At 41.5% G+C, this 18,518-nt stretch overlaps 2 protein-coding genes across 2 annotated transcripts in view; both read left to right on the plus strand.

The window, feature by feature from the left end:
- The window catches only part of ORC5 (origin recognition complex subunit 5), a 176,532-nt gene extending 169,895 nt beyond the window's left edge, over positions 1-6,637 (plus strand). The window contains exon 14 of the mRNA XM_073810186.1: positions 6,513-6,637. Within this exon, the coding sequence (XP_073666287.1) occupies positions 6,513-6,622 (110 nt within the window). The 3' untranslated portion in view covers positions 6,623-6,637. The remainder of the gene's footprint in view (positions 1-6,512) is intronic.
- Positions 6,638-7,512: 875 nt separating this feature from the next.
- Positions 7,513-18,518, plus strand: part of RELN (reelin) — a 516,016-nt gene continuing 505,010 nt past the window's right edge. Inside the window, exon 1 of the mRNA XM_033862920.2 lies at positions 7,513-8,028. Within this exon, the coding sequence (XP_033718811.1) occupies positions 7,803-8,028 (226 nt within the window). The 5' untranslated portion in view covers positions 7,513-7,802. The remainder of the gene's footprint in view (positions 8,029-18,518) is intronic.

Consider the following 18,518-nt stretch of genomic DNA (forward strand, 5'->3'; position numbering starts at 1 on the left):
CTTTGCTCCATTGTATGGTCAGATAATTTATTTATTATTCTATTAATGGATATTTAGGTGTTTCCCATTTTTTGGTTTTGCTATTAATATCAATATTGCTATGAGCATTCTTATTTATTTATTTATTTTTATTTTTGGCTGCGTTGGGTCTTTCTTTAGTTGCCTTGCGCGGGCTTTCTCTAGTTGCGGTGAGCGGGGGCTATTCCTTGTTGCGGTGCAGGGGCTTCTCATTGCGGTGGCTCCTCTCTTTGTGGAGCACGGGCTCTAGGCATGTGGGCTTCAGTACTTGCAGCACGAGGGCTCAGTAGTTGAGGCACATGGGCCCTAGAGTGCATGCGCTTCAGTAGTTGCGGCACGTGGGTTTAGTTGCTCCGCAGCATGTGGGATCTTCCCAGACCAGGGACCAAAACCGTGTCCCCTGCACTGTCAGGCAGATTTTTAACCACTGTGCCACCAGGGAATTCCCCTATGCATCTTTATCTGTTGTAATTCTTTGAAGCCTGACTTAAAGGAATGGAGTTTTTTCTTCCTAGAGGCAAATTCAAATTTATTTCTTCTAGGGCCTGGAAGCAGTTTCAACCCAGGACCACCTTAAAATTAATTTTTGGCTTGAGGTTTTTGAAATAAAATGATGTATGAATTTGGGCCACAAACTCTTGAGAACCAGATTGTGGTTTCACATTTTGGTGAGAGAATTCCCCTGACATCACTACTCTCCACTAAGACTGAGACAAATGAGGAAATTTTTTTCTAGTTCACCTTACCATTGAGGGTCTAGTTATTTGAGGATGGGTCATAGCTTTATGCATGAATTTCCTATCACAGTGCTTCACAAACTATCTGTGAGCCATCACAGGCAGGTACTTTTTTTTTTTTTTTTTAAATAAAATATAATCAAAATTAGTTACAAGAAAAATGGAATATTACTTGGATGTTACTGCACTATAAAATCCCTAGAAAAGTTTCCAAACACTCTCAATTTCTGTACACATCTCAACATGGACTGGCAACAGATAATTTGTAGACCGATTTGCAAACCCCACTTTGAGTAGCACTGTCTTATCATTCTTCCCACCTTGGGCAGGCCCTAAGCTTTATCTCCTGTTTCCACACCTCATTTGGCCATCAAAATGGAAGTTCAATGTTTGTTGAAATGGGAGATGTCACAGAGTCCTGGGTGGGTTGGATACTCATTAGCTTATCTCTGGATTCTTGCTTTCACTTCGTTTTCACCTCTAAAGATTTCTCTATATATCTCACTAGTTTGGCAATGTGTCAAAAGAGGTTCCCCCATGATCCAACGCTCCCTTTCCTAACTGAAATGTATGCATATGTTTACCAGTAGACAGGCACAAGAGTATTTTTAACCACATTTTTCGTAGTTGCCAAAATCTGAAAATAGCCAACCGTTCCATTAACGATAAATACATTGTGATAGCCCTCCCCCCATATGCTATGTAGTAATAAGAACGAACAAACTATTGATACATGCAACAATGTGGATGATTCTTACAAACATGATGCCGAGCCAAAGAAGCCAGATATAAAATCGTATGTATTATATAATTCCATTTAGATAAAGTTTTAAAACATGCAACACTAACCATCCTGAAGACATATTGCGTCCCTGCCTAAAATCCCTTCCATGCCTTGGGGAAGACTGATGGCTCAGACTCATAGGCCCTCCTGCTCTTGTTCTCTGAATGCAGCTCACTTGCCATGTTCCACTTGTGAAAATGCGTTGAGCTCTACATTTAAGATTTGTTCACTTTTTCCTGCATATGTTATACTTCATTAAAAATTTACTTAATAAAAATATTTTAAAATATATAAATATACTAACATATAATGTATATAAATATAATAAATAAAAATATTTAAAAAATAGTTTATCGCACAGCAACAGTCACCAAGCTTCAAAAGACTGAAAGCTGGGCATCATTCATCTTCAGCCCTTCTCTCTCCCCCCAGCCCTATCCAGTCAGTAACCCAGTCTATCACCGAGTCCTGTACTTGTCTTGTACATACTTCCCAGTTCCATCCTCTTCTCTCCATCACCTCTCCAGAACACCATCTCTCACCTGAGCTCCTTGCACCACGTTTCTAATCCTCTCGCTGCATCTACTTTTACTGCTCTCCAGTCCATTCACCCCTCTGGAACCAAGATGACCTTAAAAACAAACAAACCAACCATGACCAGGGAATGTCCCCGCTCAAAATCCCTTCCATGCCTCACCATTGTTTTCAGGAAAAAGACCAAAATCCTCAGTATGGTTGACAAGGCCCTGCCCAGTCTGGCCACTGTCCATGCTAGGGCAAGACCAGTCTCCCTGGATAATCTTTATTCCATCTGCACTGATGTTCTTTCAGGACTTGAATCTGCCACCTTCCTTTTCACATAGGCTTCTTCTTCCATGTAGGTGCTCTGGCCCGAAATGTTTTTCCCTCCTTCTCCCCACTACTTTTTACCAAAGTAACTACTCGGAGATCTTAGCTTTGACCTCTTTTTCAGTTAAGCCTCCACTGTTCTCTTTTTTCTTGCCATCTTAATTTTTAATTTAGTTTAATTTCAATTTAAATAGCTAGTTGTTGCTAGGGCCTATATAATGATCTAGTTATAGAGGAACTAATTTAGCTTGGGGGGAGAGGCAGGTCAGGAAAGGGCAAGGGCAAAAACATGTAAATTGAGACTTGGAGGATGAAGTGATAGCATCCAAGTGAGGAGTGAGGTGGGTGAGGGGAGAGCTGCAGGAGTGTGGTCAGGGCACAAGGAATACGAGGGACATTCCTGAGTGAGGAAACAGCATGTGTAAATCCCTGGAAGTGGAGAAGCTTTAAAAAAGGGATTTTTAGTGTCGAATTGTTTTCTCTTTTAGAAATTTTATGGTATAATGCTTTTTTATTGACCCATGATTTAATTATTTCGTATTTTAATTTGGGGTACATTAAGTAACTTGTTCTGGCAAGACATGCATATCAGAGCCAATCCTCAAATAACCCACCTTTCCAAGTGGTTTCATTCCCTAAAGACTTAGTTAACTGTTTTTTGTTTTGTTTTTTTTTTAACTTAAGAGCCTCAGTGTCTTCAGATTGTACATCTTATGGGTAGTAGGTTTTATAAGCTTACTAACTGCTATCTAAAGAAGGGTTTTCTTTCATTTGAACTTTTTTTTTTTTAGTTTTTCATACGTTTTATTTATTTATTTATTTTAACATCTTTATTGGGGTATAATTGCTTTACAATGGTGCATTAGTTTCTGCTTTATAACAAAGTGAATCAGTTATACATATACATATGTCATTTGAACTTTTATTACCATTTTGGAGCCTATAGAGTTGACTGATTTCACCATCTCCATATGTATATACTTTTTTGATTTTATGTACTTTTTATTTGACTTTTACATAGTAAATAAGAGTAGAGATTCACTTTCTCATACACACCAAAACGTTTGATACTTTGACTCAAAAAATCAGTGAAAGCAGACAGTGAATGAATGCTTACAACTTTAAAATGTAATTTAACAGCTTTTTTGTGTTTCATTTAGAGTCATCATCTTCCAATCATTTGAAAGTTGTGGATCTCATAGTATATAATTTAATTTCCATTGTGTTAAGATTATTCAAATGCTGGTCAGTAATTTCTACTTATCAGCAAGAAATGAATTTATAGTCTGGATGCTTAAATGTAATTTTTTGGTAGACTAATTGCTTCTCCAAAGCTCTTTTAATTAAAAAGGGATCTTACCCCATTTTAAACTCCCTTTCCCACAGATTCACTCATTTTCACCCTGACATCACCTTCTATTTTTTTGCAGATTTTTTTGGATGTAAACCAAATTTTCTTAAAGAGTATGTCTCTATTTTTCCATTAGTTCAAAGGTTTGTAGATTTTGTGGACCAGACAAATATTCCTCAAGATGTTTATTATGGCTCACTAAACAGAAGTAAGATCTAAGGGTTAGCACACGAGCTAGGAACTGGAAGTTTTGAATTGTAACCCAGTTTGCCACGTTATTGTGGGACTTAAAGTGAACTTTTCACTAGGAAGATGCTGTTCCCCATGTGATTCTATATCCATGTTGTGTAATTTTCCTTCATTTTATTTATTTATTTTAATTTATTATTTTTTTTTTTTGCGATACTTGGGCCTCTCACCGTTGTGGCCTCTCCCGTTGCAGAGCAACAGGCTCCGGACGCGCAGGCTCAGCGGCCATGGTTCATGAGACCAGCCGCTCCGCGGCATGTGGGATCTTCCCGGACCGGGGCACGAACCTGTGTCCCCTGCATTGGCAGGCGGACTCTCAACCACTGCGCCACCGGGGAAGCCCTCCTTCATTTTAAAAAAGATTATTGGGCTTCCCCGGTGGCACAGTGGTTTAGAACCCGCCTGCCAACGCAGGGGACACAGGTTCGAGCCCTGGTCGAGGAAAATCCCACATGCCGCAGAGCAACTAAGCCCATGCGCCACAACTACTGAGCCTGCGCTCTAGCGCCCACGAACCACAACTAATGAGCCCGTGTGCCTAGAGCCCGTGCTCCGCAACAAGAGAAGCTACTGCAATGAGATAACTGCACACCACAACGAAAAGCAGCCCCAGCTTGCTGCAACTAGAGAAAGCCCACGCACAGCAACAAAGACCCAATGCAACCAAAAATAAATAATAAATTAATTAATTTTTTAAAATATAAAAGATTATTAAAAAGTATTAATAATAATTAGTTGAACTGGATTCCCTGAAGAAGGTATCAGAGATGTGTGAACTTGGGCTTCTATTACTGTAAGGGCACAGGTACACATGCTAGTCCAAAGGACTGCTAAGTGGAGTGTACAAGCATTTACCCTCTTCTTAAGCAGCTCAACACCACTCAGGGCATTATTTAAACAGTCTCTATGCCTGTTAATGAACAACCACAGGGCTGTAGTCACAGATTCGAGCCTGCGTAGTTCAGAGTATAAAAGTCACCCAAATGCACATAGCGAAGTCATGCTGTAAAAGTTAAGAAAGCACAAAAAAGGGGAAGATTGGAAAATAAACTTGGTCACATAAATTGAATGTCAAGAAAGCCATGGTGAGAGATTCACAAGAGAATATTTCTTACAGAGTGAAAAGAGGGGGACTTCCTGGGAACTTGGGACCTTCTGGGAATTAAGTGCAATTGTGACCTGGACCAAGTATCAGTGCTTTACTACTTTACTTTACGGTTTATTTAAAGCAGCGACCTTGGGATCAAGCATGGCCAGATTTGATCCCAGGCTCCTCTTCTTATGGAGTGCCCTTGACAAATTATTTAACTTGTATCAATCTCAACTTTATCTTCTAAAAAATGAGGATAATTATACCTACTTCACAGGCCAATGTAAGAATTAAATGAGGTAATCCAACATTGGTTAAAGAATAATTCTCATCCCATCCCTCTAACAGCAACAAGAGGCATTCATTCCTTACAGCGGTTTGCCATGGTTAAGTGCAGGGACTCTGAAATAAGACAAAGTCACAGCTCTCTCACAATTACAGCTGTGTGACCTTGGACATGTTACTTGACCTCTCTGTGCTTCAGTTTCTTCATATGTAAAATGTACTATTAACAGTAATTTCCCCATGGGGTTATGAGGATTAAAGGAGTTAATATATGTAAAGCACTTAGGACAGTACTTGGCATATAGTAAACATTTTTAAAGTGTTAGCTAAAAATGTTCAGTAGTTTTGGATTCTTTCTAGAAGTGATTCATTTTGACTTAGGATTTAGTCACATAACGGGACAGGAAGAGGTGGTAACAGCCTTGCCAGCTGCGGGCGAGTGTCTTGTAATTGAGGCAGCATCGCCTGCCTGCGGGGAAAAGGTGGTGGTGGTGGCTTTCCCTAGTCTAGCTAGGGTTGCCCTGGATGGTTGCAAGGCAGGTCCCGGTGAGAGCCTTTGTAGCCAGCAGCCAGGCTGCCTCGCATCCAGCCTTTGTTACTGTTTCCTCCTTTGTGAAATGGGGATCACATTTGCCTCTCCGGGTGTTGTGAGGATTAAATGAGGTGACTTGCCTACGGCCCAAAGCCTGCACCAGCACAGAGCTGCAGCGGTAACGATTGTTACATCAAATATATACAACAGTTGAGCCCTGGCGGATTTTGAAGGAAGGGAAACCAGAAGGCAGCTAGAAGTGGCCCTTCTACCTGTCTGAACTCGGCCTGGGTAAGAGGAAAACAACCAGTCTCTTCCTTTTGCAACGAAGTGACTATAGAGGTCTCCCCTTGGAAAGACTCCCCTTGTCTTTTCGCACTCCCCCCGTCCCCCTCCCCCGCCCCGTCCCCCCAATGTAGGCAAAGACACCATCCCTTCCAATTTTATAATCTACTCATTTCTGTACGTGCGGGTTTATCTGGACTTGGTGGCAAGCCAAGGGTGGGTGGGGAGAGGCATTAAAACCTGGCAACCCCGCTCCCCCATCTCCGGATGCCGCAGGGCTCCTGCCAGCCGTCCTCGGTTAGAAACGTGCTTTTTATTTCTCTTCCCCGCAGCCTCCTGTGCAGCAGCTCATTACCACCCACTTCAATCACCGCTGCCAGCATCTCTCCAGACGTTTTCCCCTCCCCCCATTTCAGGGACATTGGTCGTAGCTGACATTTAAAGGAAATAAACACCGATTTAAAAAATTACAACCATCTCCGCCTGAAGAACCCAGCAGCAATGAATAATAGAACAGTCCAGCGAAGAGCGCCTGTCGGGGCTCAGCTCCGCCAGCCCTTCCCGCCACACAATTCCCCACACCCGAGCAGCACAAATCACCATTTCCAGGCACCACTGGAGGCTGCCAGTTCTACTTTCGCTTAATCTCATTTTAAATCCGGCTACAGATGAGGCTCGGTCGCTGCGGCGAGGAGCCGGGCGGGGGCCAGCGGGAGAGGCTCGAGGCCTGGGTGGGAAAGAAGCGCAGGGGCCCCTCGCGTTTCGGGGCCGCGGGCGGATCCCCGGAACAAGTGCGGGCCGCCGGGGGCTCCGAGGCGGGCGAGCCCCAAGGGGCGCGGGGCGCAGCCGGCGCAGACAAAGAAGCCGGCGCCCGCTCCAGTCCCCACCGCCCCTCTACTTCCCCCTCGTCTCCTCTCAGGAAAAAGGAGGGAAATCTGAGGGGCAAAAGGGACTGTCTTCTCCTTTTGCTCCTCCGGACAGCTGGGCGGGAGGGTCTCCTTCTCTCTCTCTCTGTGAGGCGTTTAAGTCCCTCCGTGCCGATTCCCGTACCTCGTGGCCCCGAGCCCCCTCCCCCAACCCGACCGACTCGCATTCCCTCATCTGCCCTTCAGTGTGAGAACTGGGCTCAGGCGCCGGGCCTCGCGGAGGCGTGCGCCCTGCGCAGCTCGAGGTGCGGCGAGCGAGCCCGAGTGGGCGGGGGCCGGGCGGGCGCGCGCCGCGCGGCGCGGAGGGGCGGGGGAGCGGCCGGGGCACGTGTGGCGGCGGCGGGGGCGATTCCGCGCCCCGGGCTTTAAGAAGGTGTGGAGTGGGCCGGGCGCTTTCCCAGGCCTGGCGGAGGGGCGTCGCGCACAGGCGGCGGCGGCGGCGGCGGCTGGGCGGCGCACCGCGGCACCGGCCGACGCGCTCTCGGCGTCCGCAGCCGGGCCCCGCGCTCCCGCGGCCCAAAGAAACTTTGGGAGCTGCCGTCTCCCGCGGAACTTCTCGGCGGGGCTCCGCGCCCGAGCCCTCTCTGCTCCCTCTGCCGCCTTCTCGCCGTCTCTCCACGCGGCTCCTTCGTCCCGGCGCCTCCAAAACTGAATGAGAGAGCGGCGCTCGGGGTGTGCGGCGGCGGCAGCGGCGTTATGGAGCGCAGTGGCTGGGCGCCGCGGGCTTTCCTCTTGGCGCTGATGCTGGGAGCGACGCTGAGGGTGCGCGCCGCGGTGGGCTATTACCCCCGCTTTTCTCCCTTCTTTTTCCTGTGCACGCACCACGGGGAGCTGGAAGGAGATGGGGAGCAGGGCGAAGTGCTTATTTCCCTGCACATTGCGGGCCACCCCACCTACTACGTACCGGGACAAGAATACCATGGTAGGTACCACAGCATCGCGCTCGTCGCCCAGCGCAGCTTTGTGTCCCTTTCCTTCTTCCAAGGGGCCGTTTAACCAAGAACCGTGACAACCCTTACCTCAACATTACCTCTGAGGAGGGAGAGAAAACAAAGTTACCGGGGGATAGAGTCGCGAGTTGGGATTTATTCCCCCCTCGCCCCCCGCCCCCGCACTCCACACACTCCCCTCACGCGTCTCCCGGTGAGGAGCCGGTTCTGGTGAGGAACGCCAGAGAATTCTTGAGGTCTTTCCTCCTCCCCCGTGGTTCTAGCAACTGACACTTGAATGAAAACGCGCATCTTGGTTCCTTAACCCGAGTGCTTGGATTCCAGACCTTTGTCCTGCTCCGGGTTCCCCCTGAAGGGTATCCGGGGGTTGCTGGGCTTTGCGGACCGGCTGATGACAGATTGACGCGCCCCGGCCCGCGGCCGCCCCGCGCCGTCGCCCGCCGGCCCGCCGCAAAGTTCTCGCTGCTCCCCAGCCAGGGGTCCCTCTCGTTTCCTTCAGTGTCAGACAACCCTCCTGACAGGGAGCGGCTGCTTCCAGCACTCTGTTCTTTTAAAAGTGGCTTTTAAAATGTCAGGAAATGGTGCTTTTTTCTGAGTCCTCTCTTACTTGTAACCTGCTACTTGTTTTTAGAATGATCTCTGTGATGTTCCTTAATAACTATGTCTTTAATCTGCACAGCTTTAATTTCCAGGTAGGGACTGGAAGTTCCTTATAATTTAAAGGTACCTTTTAAAAAAGGATCATTCTGGAGTCCTTCATCAAAATGAAACATGATCGAAGAAGGACAATTTAGCTGCAAGCAAGAGAATTTTCTGTAGTGCGTGCGTTTTTGATATTTGAAGCTAGTAAATCGAGTATGTGGGAAAATAAGATATTGTCTATTTTCTATTACTTCCGCTGGAACTCCTGAATATTTCACTTCTATGGAGCTTTTAAGCGGTGACAGGCACTGTTTAATTAGAATTTCAAGGCAAAAATACTGATACCCAACTATTGTCTAGTGATTTCCTATTATAGTTTCCATCTCTTGTAGGCTAACAGTTATTGGTATAGCAGGAGATAATCCACGGAGCAGCTGGCATTTCAGATAAACATGGATATAAAAATGATAAGAATCCTTAAACTTTCTATTTAAAAAGCCCTTCATATCTGCTTTAAAATGTTTAGCCTAAATAAATGCTTTCTAGAGATTGAAAGTAGTGCTTTTACAACTTTCTTGTGGCATGGTGTCAGCCCTGTCTGTAGAGCAGGAGTCTAATTCGGTTGGAATTTTAGACTTTGGAATATTAAATTTCTGCAACTAGTCCCTTCTTTTAAAATGCTTATTGTATTCTCTTTCCAAGAATTGTCTGGTGTTTTTCTGAGTTCATGAGAATCTTTTGAGAAGGACCAGCCAATATGATGGCAACCCAGACCTCACCCAAAGACTGATTGATTGAGCTTGTCACTTAGTGTGACCTTTAGTAGAGGTGCTTGCCCGTTATTAGCTCTAAGTGAGAGTGGTAGGTAAGTGAGTCAAGGCTGGGCTAAAAGGTGTGATTGTCAGGTTGTGATGGAAGACCTGTGATAACACGTAGGCTTTTTTTTTTTTTTTTTCCTGTTCTCCATATCCTTTGTAAGGTGCCAGCATAGATAACTTAAAAATACCAAAATATGACATAGCCTTTGCTTTTGCTATAAAGCTAGCAAGTATCAGTCAGCCTAAGACTGACCATAATCACATCCTAAGTCAGAAAAGGAAAGAATGATAGAGAGTAAGAATACAGTGTAATACTTCAAGTTGCGTATTGTGTGGGAAAGTCTCAATTTCTACCTCTTCTGTCACCAGAAAAGGTAGAGAAATTTTATTATGTAAGTTTAAGAAGATTGAATTATTATTATAAACTTTGAGAATGGTTATTGTAAGATTTTAAATTCCTGTTAACCTGTTTTGTCAAATATTTAGATTTTGAAACTGGCTGTAGCTATAGGCCTTCAGTAAGAGTTTTTCCTTGTAAAATTTTCTACAGGTAGAAGAAATGTTTAAAAATGAAATGGTGCTTACATGTGTCTCCTTTTCTTTTAGACTTTTGGAAATTAATGTTACAAATTAATTATGTAACATCTATTTAAGAATTGAACTGTTGATAGGAAAACTTAACCTAATATACTTTGGTATTAGCTCATTTTATAGGAGACCAAAGTAGGAGGTTATTCAGCCAAATTTTTTTAAAACCAAGAAATATGTAAAATATTAGCTTGAGACTTTATTTGTAATCTTCCAAATCTCTAAAATGTAACACTTATGTTAGGAAAACTCAGTCTTATCTATGATTTACATCGAAGTCAGCATTTGAGGGAATGGTTTTTGTGTGCAGCTAATGGCTGTTAACTTTTTTACCTAAAGGAATGCATTGAGATGTACAGTGGTACCTAACACAGGACATGATTGTAGACCAGGCTGTGTCAGCTGCCCTCTGAGACTTGTGTTGTGAGACAGAATATGAAATGGAGAAGCAAATATCAGAGTTCAATATCATGGGTCTCTGTACGTGTCATATTTATTTAGAGATTTTTGTTGAAAACTTTTGGAAAAAAAAAGCAACGAAAATATAATACAAAAGAATTTGAAATTTGTGTGTCTACAGAATTGTCAGATATTTCCAGTGTTAAGTAGTCTATCCATCTGTTTGCAGTTTTGGCAACTCTGTAAACAGTGCATGGTTACTTTTGCTAGTTCTCGTCACTCGTTCACTTGGTACCTCTGTTGTCATCTTCCTATAGCTTTTAAAATCTGTTGTCTGTGACTTTCTTGAGATGACATCGTTGGTCACAGTGAACTATGGTGTCTTTGCATGATGAGTACAATGCAGTTTAGAAGCTCAGCAATAAGAGGTTATATATATGTATATGTATATATATATCATGTTGAATTAGAAAAGTCTGAGGGTCAGAACATTTTTTTCCTAGAATTTCCCTCTTTTGCACAAATCCCAAAATATGGTCACTTTCCATAACATGATTTCCAGGCCCTGTTTTTTTTGGGAGGGGGACCAGAAAGTTGCAAATGATGGGAAAATAGGAAATGGAAACCCAGATGGTCCAGTCAGGTAGCCCTTTCTCTTTCCCAGCCACACCTGGCTGTTCACTGCTCCTTCTCCTAAGGACTGGGGCAGTATTGTGAAACATGCAAAGGTCGAGTTGATGTCTACACCTTTCCTTTCCTCTGATAATCCCTCTTCCTCACCCCCACTCCTCAGGCTTTTGTTTAAAACTCCTCCCCCAACCAGTTTGTAGTGACTGTGACTTGTCAATGTTATATTCTCCCACAATCTTAATTAAAACTATGGAAAGATGTTTTTCCCTTTTTGTTTAAAAGAATTTTGGCATCACTGAGCAGGCAGATAATATATTTTGAGATAGAAAGACTTTTAGGTAACACTGAAATCCTGTAATGAGGACCTACCTACTCACAAGATGGGCTTTATTCAGTCACCATCAAAAAGGAGAGGTCAGACATAAGAGAAAACATTATCTGTGAAAGCCAAGCATAAGTAAATGAGTCTGTGGAAAGTGCTTGAGCTTTGGTGAGACAATTTATCTGAATTTCTAAAAAGATGAGAATCCCCATTATTAAGGTGGCAGAAGGTGGGGGAAATGTTCCATTACAGTGAAAAATATGCTCTAAAATATTGATTGAGAGAAAAAAAATTGTCTTAAGCAGAACTGAATTGTTAATAAAGCATGGTGCTTTAAAAAGGGGATTTGATTGTATTTTGTAAATCCAATATCACTATTGGTAGTCCTTTTGTGCTACATTTTCATTCTATTATTTATTTAATCCTATTGTGGGGTGGGTGGGGAAATCAATTTCAACTGCTAAAACAGAATGTTTACCTAAAAAAGATATAATCAGGATAAAGTATTTATGGTATTTTGTTGTAAGAATTGCCACTGTTCCTATTATACATACACGTGTTCTGGAATCAACTGGTTGCTAATTAAAAATCACTGTTCAAAGGCAGTTGCAATATAATGACTTTTCAAGTACAAGACATGATTTTTGGTAATATACTCTAGATTAAATTCCTTTCAAATGAATGATTTTTTTTTAAAATTTGAATTAAAGTTATCTGCTATTGCTAAGGTAACTAACTGGCTTGTTGATCGGGTGAGTGGATATTTGTTTTTTATATGTCTCTGATTCTGGAATCAGCATATTTAAACTCAGAATCATTTGTCGAATGCAGTTTATAAGTGAACTGCACCTGTGTCCTGCTTGCATATGACTTTGAAAATTGAACATTTAAAGCATTTTTCTCTACTTGTCTTATATTTCATCTCACTCTCTACAATTTATTTCAAACATATTTTACTAATGTGGTTCAGATCATTTCTTAAATCATATAAATATTGCTTTAATATATATTCCCTGTGTGAGTTTCAATTCCAGTCATACACTAAAAAAATCAGGTCTTTAGAATCATAATTGGAAACATCTAATTTAGGCAGGTATTCTTACTTCAGTCACAGCACTACAGTACTAGAAATTATTTAATTAGAATATTTTACTCCAATTTTTATGAATCTTTATTTTAAACTATTATTTTTAATGTCATTAAAAATGTTAAAGAGTAAAATAAGAAAGTTGTATCATTGTAATCATACAAGTATATTTTTTACAGAACCATCTTATTCTAATAAATTTCTTTTCATCTTTAAAAGTGAGTGATAGATATTTTCACAAGATTTTAAAGTCAATACTATTGACTTTCAAATTTTTTCATAAATTAGTTTCATTCAAAAGACAATATCTAAAACCTATCTTTGATTTATTTTTTTCCCTCTCTGGAATTGGTCAACTCTATAGATGATCTGGGAACCTTACATTATCAGTTATTTAGGATATGTTGCATATTAAGCCATAATTGTTCCTCCGATGACTTCAAATGACACTTTGACAGTTATTTATTATGTCTTTAACCTTCACAAAGTTGTTGATACATATATATTTGAAATATATTTCAGATAGCGTTTACATTAGAGAAGCATAAATAAATTGAGCTACTGGTGCTTTTTGAACATTGGCATTTAAAAAAAAATCTTGTATATATTCTCACACAAAAATATAAAGTTCTTCCTTTTTTTTTAAAAGTTCTTTCTTTTTTAAAAAGTTCTTTATGCCGTATGGAAATAGAAAAAATGGATAGCCCTGCACTCAGTGCATTTGGTTAGAATGGACATGTTCACGTAGGGCTTTAAACTATGTCTGGGTAATGACATAACATACATATGAAAAGGAAAATTCATTTATCTAAATATTTTGGCTTCAAGAATAATTTGGGTGATTAATCCACCTCACCCCTACCCCACCGATTTTAGAGTTATTTATATTGAATAAAATAACCAAACTGTATAATTTCAATCTTATCAGCCTTAAAGAAGTATTAAAAACACATTTTCAGAACTTGGAATTGAATTTTCAAATATGAAGATTTCATAATGACTGTTCAAACACAAGAATGGTATGTTAAAAAAAAATATTCTTGGCTCTCAGGAAATTCCACATGAGGTAATCTCACTTAGGTGTCAGTTGTGTAGCTTAGAGAGTAATTTTCCCCACGGTCACCTGCCATGCCAATCTCATTGAAGGCAGAGCTTCTGAAGGGTTGAATGCTGTGCCTACAGGATAACCAATTATTTTAGAGAAACACATGTGCTTCTCTAAAACTACACACATTTTTTCCTTCTTTATTCGATTTCTGTAGGAGCTAAGTGTAGCAACTGGATTTGGGGGTGTGCAGAAGGGTCACTACACATGTACAGATGTTGATTTGTGGCTTAAGGCAGCTCTAATCATTCAAGGAAACAAAGCTAAGGTAATTAGATAGCTTTTGAATGCCACAAAGAGATAGTTATAGGAACTCTGAGGTTCTGAAGTAAACATTGAAAACTCAGGTTATCTTTTAATGCTAATTTAGCTTTCCTTAGAAACATAAAACTTCGTTTGGAAAGCAAAATAAATTAAATCTTATTGATTAAAGGATTCCTTGAAACTATAGAAGAACTCATGAGTGTTTCGAATAGCCCTGGTTATTGATGTACGCCGGTGCCCACATACCAAGTTACATGAAGGAGTGATAATAGTTTACCATTAAGTGCTACCCTCACCTCAGAATCGTCTCTCTCTGCCTTTCCTGCTCTGCCCCTCTCTCCTTACACCTGTATCTCACCTTCTTTCTCCCATGACCCCTCTCTTCCTCCTAAATTTTCTCATTTTCCTCCTTCTTTTGCTCCTTTCCTCCATGTCACAGGGCCTTGTCTTCCCTCTCCTCTTCCTTCCTCTTTTCTGCTTCACAACTTGATTCCTTTGCTCCTTCAATTCTTTCTCTTTTTCTTTCTTCTCTTCAGATTTCCTATCACCAGCTCTACCCCTTTTTTTCCCTTGAAAAATATTGGTGTATATATATGTATATATTATATAATCAGTATGTATTGTACTGATTGGATGTTTACAGTAATAAAAGTGGGTGAGTAGGCATTTGTATTTCTCTCAAAAAATTAATGTTATCTTTCTGTGACATGCACGTGCCCTTTTTAAAAATCATGGGTTAGTTATTCCTGGTGGGAAAGTAGGCTCTTCTTCCTATACTGTAAAATCTCTTAGAAGAACTTTCAAGCCAGTAGCTGTTTAATTCTGAGTTAGCTACTTACTGCCAGCTATGGGGTCAAACTGCAGAATCAGAAGTCTGTGCATGGAAGCACATATATACACCATGAGGGAGAGTTGTAGAATTTAGAAAAATGCACACTGAATTAGCTTGAATCTAAAAGGCAGCTCAATTTTGAGATGTCTTGAATGCTTGAGTGCATAGAGACTCTTCTAGTAAATGCATGAGGTCTGTCTCTGTCATCACCACAGTCACCTCAAGTTATCTCCTTTACTTGCTGGTCTCTTTGCCAAGACTTGTAACAGTTGCATAGCTATGAAATAGTGATGCCACCTTTTTAGGTAGCTGGCACTTAACAGACAGGTCGAAAAGGGGGTGGGGGGACTTGGTATGAACACTAGATTGGGAGTCAAGAAGGGAGGTGTGTTGCTCTGGGGTATGTTCCACAGTCTTTCTTCAATAAGACATATTTTACTCTTTCGTACCTGTGAACTCTAATGTCTATTCCAGCTCAAAAATTCAAAGATTCCTTGGCTGAGAGCTCAGACTTATACTAAAAAGAAAGTCTAGGGAGGCACAGTGATGTAGTGAGAAGAGTTCAAGCTTTGGCTGCAGAGAGACCCATGCTTATATCCTTTCTCTGCCACTTATTAGTTGTGTGCTTTCAGCAAGTTACCTACCCTCTCCTAGCCTCAGTTTCCTCGTTTCTAATGTAGAAATAACAGTATCCATATTTGGGGGTTGCAATTATTAAATAAGGTAATGCATATATTAGATAGTAGTTATTATCATCTGGTACAGTCACCCAGCATTAGATAAGGATATTTGAAGCATTGGATATACAGATAGGAGCTCTTTACCTGTGCCTGTTCATTTTGTGCCTTGTCAACATGTGGCCCATTTCAAGGGAAATTCCAAACTGAGTATATTAAGGAGGGTCACAAAAGTAAAAAAAAAAGTCTCTTTGTCACCAGCTATGTATGATCAGAAAGTGTTTCCCAGACAAAATAGATATGACTTGCCTAGAATTAAACAGTTGATGAGTGTAGTTCTAGTCTAACCAAAACTTTTATTAACTTAGCCAGTTCCAATGTCAGACCTTCCTGTTCCTAAATTGAGTATGTTTCCTTAGTTGATGGCCATGATAACAACCAAACTTTGTGTATTTAGGTGGTAGTCTAGGAAAGATGCCAAGATAAGTAAATAACAGCAGTTTAATGTATTTTGTTAAATCCTACAATATATGTGTCTACAACCCCGTGTAAAATAATTTTAAAATACAAAACTGTTTCAACAAAACTAGAAATGAGAGAAATTGATTTTGATAGTGAACCCATAGTTCACCTCTCAGGGGCTGACTGAGGAAACTTAAATCCACACATGGTTGGGTGGTGAAGTAGAAGGCTAGTTCATTTACAATAAAACATATCCTTGTCAGGATAAAGGCATTGGCTGACCAGTGTATTCTGTCCACTGTATCAAAGTTTATATGGGTGGGCAAATACTATTCGTAGGCTGTTTGGCAGCATGGAGTTAGATCATCTCAGTGGCAGATTCCAGCACCTAGGAAAGCTTCTCCATCCAATCCAATCAAGTCAGCGGGGCTGGTTGGCATTTTCCCTAGATTGTACTGGAGGAACACTGTCCTCTTTCTAGATTCTATAATGCCTCATTATGTGGCATGCATTGCTTGTCGTCTACCCAGTGATTACTAAAATGCCCTTTCTTACTAACTGATTTTGAGAACAACTGTGTGTCTAGTTAAAAATGCTTACCTCCTGGGCTTCCCTGGTGGCGCAGTGGTTGAGAGTCTGCCTGCCGATGCAGGGGACACGGGTTCGTGCCCCGGTCCGGGAAGATCCCACATGCTGCGCAGCGGCTGGGCCCGTGAGCCATGGCCGCTGAGCCTGCGCGTCCGGAGTCTGTGCTCCGCAACGGGAGAGGCCACAACAGTGAAAGGCCCGCGTACCGCTAAGAAAGAAAAAAAAAAAAATGCTTACCTCCAAGGCTCCCCTGCCATGTAATTTAGTGAGATGTAGTGGAAGTCTACCGGGTAGGGTCTTTAGAAAGATTTTTTTTAATTAATAAAGATGATTTTTTTAATAAATTTATTTATTTAATTTTGGCTGTGTTGGGTCTTCATTTCTGTGCGAGGGCTTTCTCTAGTTGCGGCAAGCGGGGGCCACTCTTCATTGCGGTGCTCGGGCCTCTCACTATCGTGGCCTCTCTTGTTGCGGAGCACAGGCTCCAGACGCGCAGGCTCAATAGTTGTGGCTCACGGGCCCAGTTGCTCCGTGGCATGTGGGATCTTCCCAGACCAGGTCTCGAACCCATGTCCCCTGTTTTGGCAGGCAGATTCTCAACCACTGCGCCACCAGGGAAGTCCAATAAAGATGATTTTTAAAAGGACTCAGCAAATAGTTTTTGCTCTGCCCTTACCTATTTCTTCCAGGCAGGGTGCGGTACAACCATCTTGTGTCCTTGAGGATAATGGTCCCATGCTAAGGATGGTGGACCAGGAGTTCTGAAGGAGACTGAGTCTTTATTTATACCTTTGAGCGGCTGTATCAGCCCTGGAATACCTCTTCTGGACTTCTCATATCATAAGAAAAATCAGTCAGGTTCTTGTTATTTGCAGCTGAGTGCAATCCTAATCATTTCTTCTGAACACACAAATGACTCAGTTTACATTCTCTTTAAGTCAGTCACAATTCTTGTATCAATCTCTGAACTGCTCTGGTTCTCCCATAGAATTGCTTTTGGTAACCTTGATGGAACTAGGATACTTTCTAAGACACTTTTGATAATATATTTTCAGAATATCCTTCAAAATGTGCTACTTATGCAGGTGGCAAAAATAGTGCATTTTATATTAACTTTATAGTACTGTTTTGAGAAGGTAACCTGTGCCTGACCTCCAATTTCTGGAGTTTCTTATAACTGACAATTTATGCTAGGGAGTTTGTTTATGAACTTTGTTTCCTGTCAGTCCTATCTCTCAAAAATGCAGTATCACCATATGTAAATCCTGTTGACACTTAAAATACTTAGATGTGTGACATGGTTGTGAATGTGAGCTCTGCCCCAACCTTAACCTTGTTTGTTATGTCTGGCTCAGCCTCTAGGACCAAATCCAATAATGTCATTTCTTTTGCTTGCTGCATATCGACAGAGGAAACAGGCACCTCAGCCTTACCTTCAGGAACATGTAATCTTTTTGTTTAGGCCACCTTTGTTATGAATGTTGAAATATCCTATGATCATGGTTCCAGATCTTTTCTTACTTCCTTTTCTCATGTAAACACTTCCTGCATCCTCATCCTGCAAAAAAATGTTATAGGTCCAATGATGGTGATGGAGGAATATAAGAAAATTAGTTGGTTTTAGGCAGTTTTAGAAAAGTGGGTTCACATTCCCATTCCAAGCACTGATACTATCAACAATTTTTTTAAAAGGGTAACTCAAGAACTTATGCATAAATTAATAACAACAACATTAACAATAGCAAACTCTAGAGTAGCACTTATTATGTGTCAGGTACTGATCTATATGCTTTACATATATTGATTCATGTAATTCTCACAACAACCTCATGAGGTAGGTAGTATTATCCTCCTTTTGTTTATGGATGTAGAAACTAAGTCACAGAAAGGTATTTTGCCCAAGATCATAAAGCTGTCATGCAGGAGTGCTCTCAGTTTGTATTGCTCCAGAATCAATACTTTTTTTTTTTTTTTTTTGCGATACGCGGGCCTCTCACTGTTGTGGCCTCTCCCGTTGCGGAGCACAGGCTCCGGATGCGCAGGCTCAG

Source organism: Tursiops truncatus, chromosome 9, assembly GCF_011762595.2.
Source record: "Tursiops truncatus isolate mTurTru1 chromosome 9, mTurTru1.mat.Y, whole genome shotgun sequence".
In the NCBI taxonomy this organism is placed as follows: Eukaryota; Metazoa; Chordata; class Mammalia; order Artiodactyla; family Delphinidae; genus Tursiops; species Tursiops truncatus.